Consider the following 5000-nt stretch of genomic DNA (forward strand, 5'->3'; position numbering starts at 1 on the left):
TCGTCCCATGCACTGTTGCCCTCACGATCCCGACACGTTCACCCCGCTAGCCCTGTTACCCTGTTCCCTTTCCCGACTTCCGCCTCGTGAATATCCACTCCCTCCCGTAATGCTCCCCTACGCAATCCTATTACTGTGGAAGGATTAAAAGATTCACTGTTTGTCTCTCCTACGGTGCCACTGCGTGTGTGTGTGTGTGTGTGTGTGTGTGTGTGTGTGTGTGTGTGTGTGTGTGTGTGTGTGTGTGTGTGTGTGTGTGTGTGTGTGTGTGTGTGTGTGTGTGTGTGTGTTTGTGTGTGTGTGTGTGTGTCACAGGATAACTGGTAATACTTGACCATATCCTCGTGTGTGTGTGTGTGTGTGTGTGTGTGTGTGTGTGTGTGTGTGTGTGTGTGTGTGTGTGTGTGTGTGTGTGTGTGTGTGTGTGTGTATGTGTGTGTAGACAGGATAACTGGTAATACTTGACCATATCCTCGTGTGTGTGTGTGTGTGTGTGTGTGTGTGTGTGTGTGTGTGTGTGTGTGTGTGTGTGTGTGTGTGTGTGTGTGTGTGTGTGTGTGTGTGTGTGTGTGTGTGTGTGTGTTTGTGTGTGTGTGTGTTTGTGTGTTTGTGTGTGTGTCAGTGTGTGTGTTGTTAGGAAGTAAGAGACAAGAGGCAGCAGTGTGTCGTCGTTAGCTGGCCTTCCTCGCTGCCCTCCCTCCTCTCACTGTCCTCTCACCCGTCTCCCTCCCCTCCTTTCCCTCCCTGCCTTGCCTCCCGGGGCTAAACACGCCATTACCAGGTGACTGCCTCCACTTAGCGCCTAGGTCACGTGATGTAAACAAACGCGATGATGCCTTGCCCCTCCCTATAATCCCTTCCCCTGCTCCATCTATTCCTAGCTTCCTTCATGTACTTTCCTATGTTAATTCTGCTTTTTTATTCTCACTTTGATGTTTTCTTTGCTTTATAACGTTTCTGTGTTGTATTTTTTTTTTCTTTGTTTACCTTGGCAGTCTTCTATTACTTCCACTTCCTTCCTGCGTGTTTCTTTTGTTTCGTTTGTTAATCTATATATATTCTTTTTTTCCTGTACTTTTTTTCTTTTCTCGTTATCTATCTCCTATGACATATCTCTACTAATTTTGTCAGGCATCAAGATAACCAGGCAAAGCAAGGTAATAAAAATTCAGGGCTCTAGTCATGTCTCCTCGCCATCACTACCACCACCACCACCGCCATCGCCGCCGTAGACCCCACCACAGCCCCCGCCGCCGCCACGACCTACAAAGCCCGAGATAAAAGATAACAAGCGTGGGAAGGAGAGAACAACACCCTTTAACAGGTGACAAGTTTCCCACCGAGCTGCTTTTTCTTCTTTTTTTTTCTATAATGCTCGAGAGAGAGAGAGAGAGAGAGAGAGAGAGAGAGAGAGAGAGAGAGAGAAAAAAAAATGTTGCTAAAGTATTAAAGAATGCAAAATGAGGGGGAGTAACATTAATGAGAAAAAAAGAGAGAAGAAAAGTAGATAGATAAATAAAGAGAAAATGAAAAGAAAGAAAGATGAGGGAAGGAAATCAAGAAACAAAAGGAAAACCTAAATAATGAATAAGAAAAATCCACAACAGCTCACATTCTTCAGAACTTTACACTCCCACAGGAACTCATTTCAGAGACTACAGAAATTAAAGTACGGATTATGCTACCACCACCACCACCACTGCTGCTACTACGACTATTTCTTAAACCACTACTAATACTATTACTACTACTACTACTACTACTACTACTACTACTACTACTACTACTACTACTACTACTACTACTACTACTACTACTACAACTGCTATTACTACTACTACTCGTCGTCGGCTCCCACTCGTGTCCGAGTACTGGGTCCTGTCGTTAGTCAAACGTCTCCTATCTTTGGGATGGATGTTTGTGTTTGATGTGACTGTTAAGTCCGAGTCTGTGGTGGAATAATCTTGGACAGTGTTCACAAGGGAGGGTAGGGGGGGGACGGGGTTGTTCTCGTCGCTCTCTTCTTCTTCTTCTCCCTGCTTCTTCATTCTCTCTCCTCTTCTCCTCGAAGTCCACAGTGCCATGGTGTATTGCACTACTCCACACCTTCCTGTCCCTGGCCGTTTCTTCCCACGAGGACTGGTCGATGTCAGTTACTGCCAGGGTGCTTCAGCTGGTCTTTATAGCGTATTTTGGGTGCTCCTCGTGCCCTGGTTCCTTGGGCCAGTTCTCCATACAATAATTTCTTGGGGAGCCTTGAGTCATCCATCCTGTGGACGTGCCCTACCCAGCGGAGGCGGTGGCGGATGATGGTGGCCTCAACGCTGGTCACTGAGGCTCTTTCTAAAACTTCAATATTGGTGGTGTGGCACTCCCAGGGGATTTTCAAAATCTGTCGTAGTTTCGTTTGCTGAAAGCGCTCCAGATTTTTTATATCGTTCCTATATAGCGTCCACGTCTCACAGGCATACAGGAGCGTGGAGAGGACTACTGCCCGGAACACCATTATTTTGGTGGCCATCGTCAGCGCGTGGTTGTTGAATACGCGGCAGTTGAGCCGACCAAAGGCGGAGTGGGCTGCCCTGATCCTGTTCTCCACGTCCTTCTTACATGTGGGAACAGATGATAAGATGCTCCCTAGGTAGGAAAACTGATCTACCTCTTCCAGTGGTTGGTTGTTGACTGTGGTGTTGAAGTTTGGGAGCATCAGTCCGGGTGGATGTTGGACGAGGGTCTTGGTCTTGTCCGTGTTGACCTGCATCCCAAAACGTTCATAGGCAGAGTTGTATGCGTCTGCTAGCAACTGCAGGTCATCTGCTGACTGACCTGGGGTGGCGTTGTCGTCAGCATACTGTAATTCTCATACTGCACACAAGGTGGTCTTGGTTCTGGCGCGGAGTCGAGCGAGGTTGAAAACGCCTCCGTCCAAGCGGAATCGTAGGTCGATCGAGGGTGTGTCTGGTGGTATCTCGTTGAGCATTGCTGCGGTGTAGAGCGAGAAACACGTTGGAGCCAGAACACAACCCTGCTTCAGACCACCGTTGATGGGAAATGGGCCTGAGAGAGAGTTCTGATGGCAGACTCTCCCAACCATTCCGTCATGGAGGGCACGCACCAGCTTGACAAAATCGGGTGGACAACCATACCTTGCGAGGACAGCCCACATGGCAGGTCGAGGTACTTTGTCGAAGGCCTTCTTCAAATCCCAAAAGACAAACATTATGGGTTGCCTTTGTTCGAGGCTCTTCTCTTGCAGTTGTCGTGCGCAGAATATCATGTCAATGGTCCTGCGGGAAGGTCGAAAGCCGCACTGGGACTCCGGCAAGACGTCTTCTGCGAGGATGAGGAGGCGGTCAAGGAGAATCCGGGCAAAGATCTTGCTTGCGATGCTTAGTAGTGAGATTCCCCGGTAGTTATTACAGTTCTCCCTGTCCCCCTTCTTAAAGATGGTGATGATGTTAGCATCGCGGAAGTCACTGGGGAGGGTCTTGGTCTCCCATATTTTGAGTATAAGGAGCATCAATCTGTTCCTCAACTCGGGGGCCACCGTGAGTGAGGAGCTCCAGCGGGATGTTGTCTGGTCCTGGGGCTTTGCCGGGCTTCATTCGTTTCAGGGCCTTGTTGAAGTCCTGGATGGAGGGTGTAAGTGCCATCCAGAGACGGACGGGATGCTGCGGGGTCATTCTCAGGAGATCATCTGGGGTGTCGGCGTGGTCGTTGAGGAGGTTCTCAAAGTGAGACCTCCACCTGTCCAGGATGTCCGCGCTGTCTGTGATGGTCGTGGCCCCATCCACGTCCTTTAGGCCGCCCACTGATGACCGTGTGGGGCCGAATATCTCCTTTGTTGCTGCATAGAAGCTTCTCAGGTCACGCTGGTCAGCAAAGCTCTGGATTTCTGCAGCTTTTCTTTGCCACCAGATGTTCTGGGCTTCACGGATCCCTCTTTGGCAGTCTGCTACAGCTACCTTGTGAGCACGTTTATTAGCTGCTGTATTTTGGTTCTCCAAAGTCAAACGTGCTTGTCGTTTGGCTTCGATGAGAAGAGAGATGGTAGCGTCATTCTCATCGAACCAATCCTGCCCTTTCTTGGTGGTGTAGCCTAGTGTCTCCTCCGCGGCACGGGTCATGGCATCTCTGAGGGTGGTCCAGTGGTGCTCTACTGTGGCCTGACCCACGGGGTCTGCAAGATGACGTTCGCAGGCCTCCCTGAAGTTCTGTGCCAGCTGTGGGTTGCGAAGCTTGCTACAGTCAAAGCGTCGATGGGGTACGCTGTCGGGTGTCCTTCTGGGTGGTCGAAGGGTCGTCAAGGATAGCCGGGAGATCAGGAGTCTGTGGTCCGTCCAGCAGTCATCTGCTCCGAGCATGGATCGGGTGATGCGGACGTCTCCTCGGTCTCTGGCTTTGGTCAGAACGTAGTCCAGGATGTGCCAGTGTTTGGACCTGGGGTGTCTCCATGTGGTCTTTTGTCTCTTTGGTAACTGGAAGATGGTGTTTGTTACCACAAGTTGGTGTTCTGCACAGAGACCCAGTAGGAGTTGGCCGTTGGCGTTACAGTTTCCGATGCCATGACGGCCGAGGATTCCCTCCCACAGGCGATGGTCCTTGCCTACTCGGGCGTTAAAGTCGCCTAGCACAACGAGCTTGTCATTGGCAGGCACTGCCTGGATGGTGCGGTCGAGCTGGGTGTAGAAGGCAGCTTTGTCTTCGTCAGTAGATGTCAGAGTCGGGGCATAGACAGATATCAGCGTAAGTTGACTGTCCCGTGTGATGGGGATGCGGACAGTCATCAGGCGCTCATTGATGGCCTTTGGAGCGAGGTTGTGCTGCTGCACCAGCTGCGAACGGATGGCGAAGCCGACGCCGTGGGTGCGCGGCTCCTCTGGGGCCTTGCCTCTCCAGAAGATGGTGTATCCCGTTCCAGCTTCCCTGATGTTGCCCTCTTCAGGTAGCCTTGTCTTACTAAGAGCTGCCACATCGACGTTGAAGCGGGCGAGCTCCTT

At 50.7% G+C, this 5000-nt stretch overlaps 1 protein-coding gene across 1 annotated transcript in view; it reads right to left on the bottom strand.

Annotated features, from left to right (window-relative positions):
- The window catches only part of LOC123498409, an 11231-nt gene that overhangs the window by 5475 nt on the left and 756 nt on the right, over positions 1-5000 (bottom strand). Inside the window, exons 3-5 of the mRNA XM_045245515.1 lie at positions 3478-5000; positions 2872-3389; positions 2158-2826 (exon numbers count right to left, since the gene is read on the bottom strand). The exon at positions 3478-5000 is cut by the window's right edge and continues 74 nt beyond it. Coding sequence (XP_045101450.1) covers positions 2158-2826; positions 2872-3389; positions 3478-5000 — 2710 coding nt within the window. The remainder of the gene's footprint in view (positions 1-2157; positions 2827-2871; positions 3390-3477) is intronic.

Source organism: Portunus trituberculatus, chromosome 48 (genome assembly GCF_017591435.1).
Source record: "Portunus trituberculatus isolate SZX2019 chromosome 48, ASM1759143v1, whole genome shotgun sequence".
Lineage (NCBI taxonomy): Eukaryota > Metazoa > Arthropoda > Malacostraca > Decapoda > Portunidae > Portunus > Portunus trituberculatus.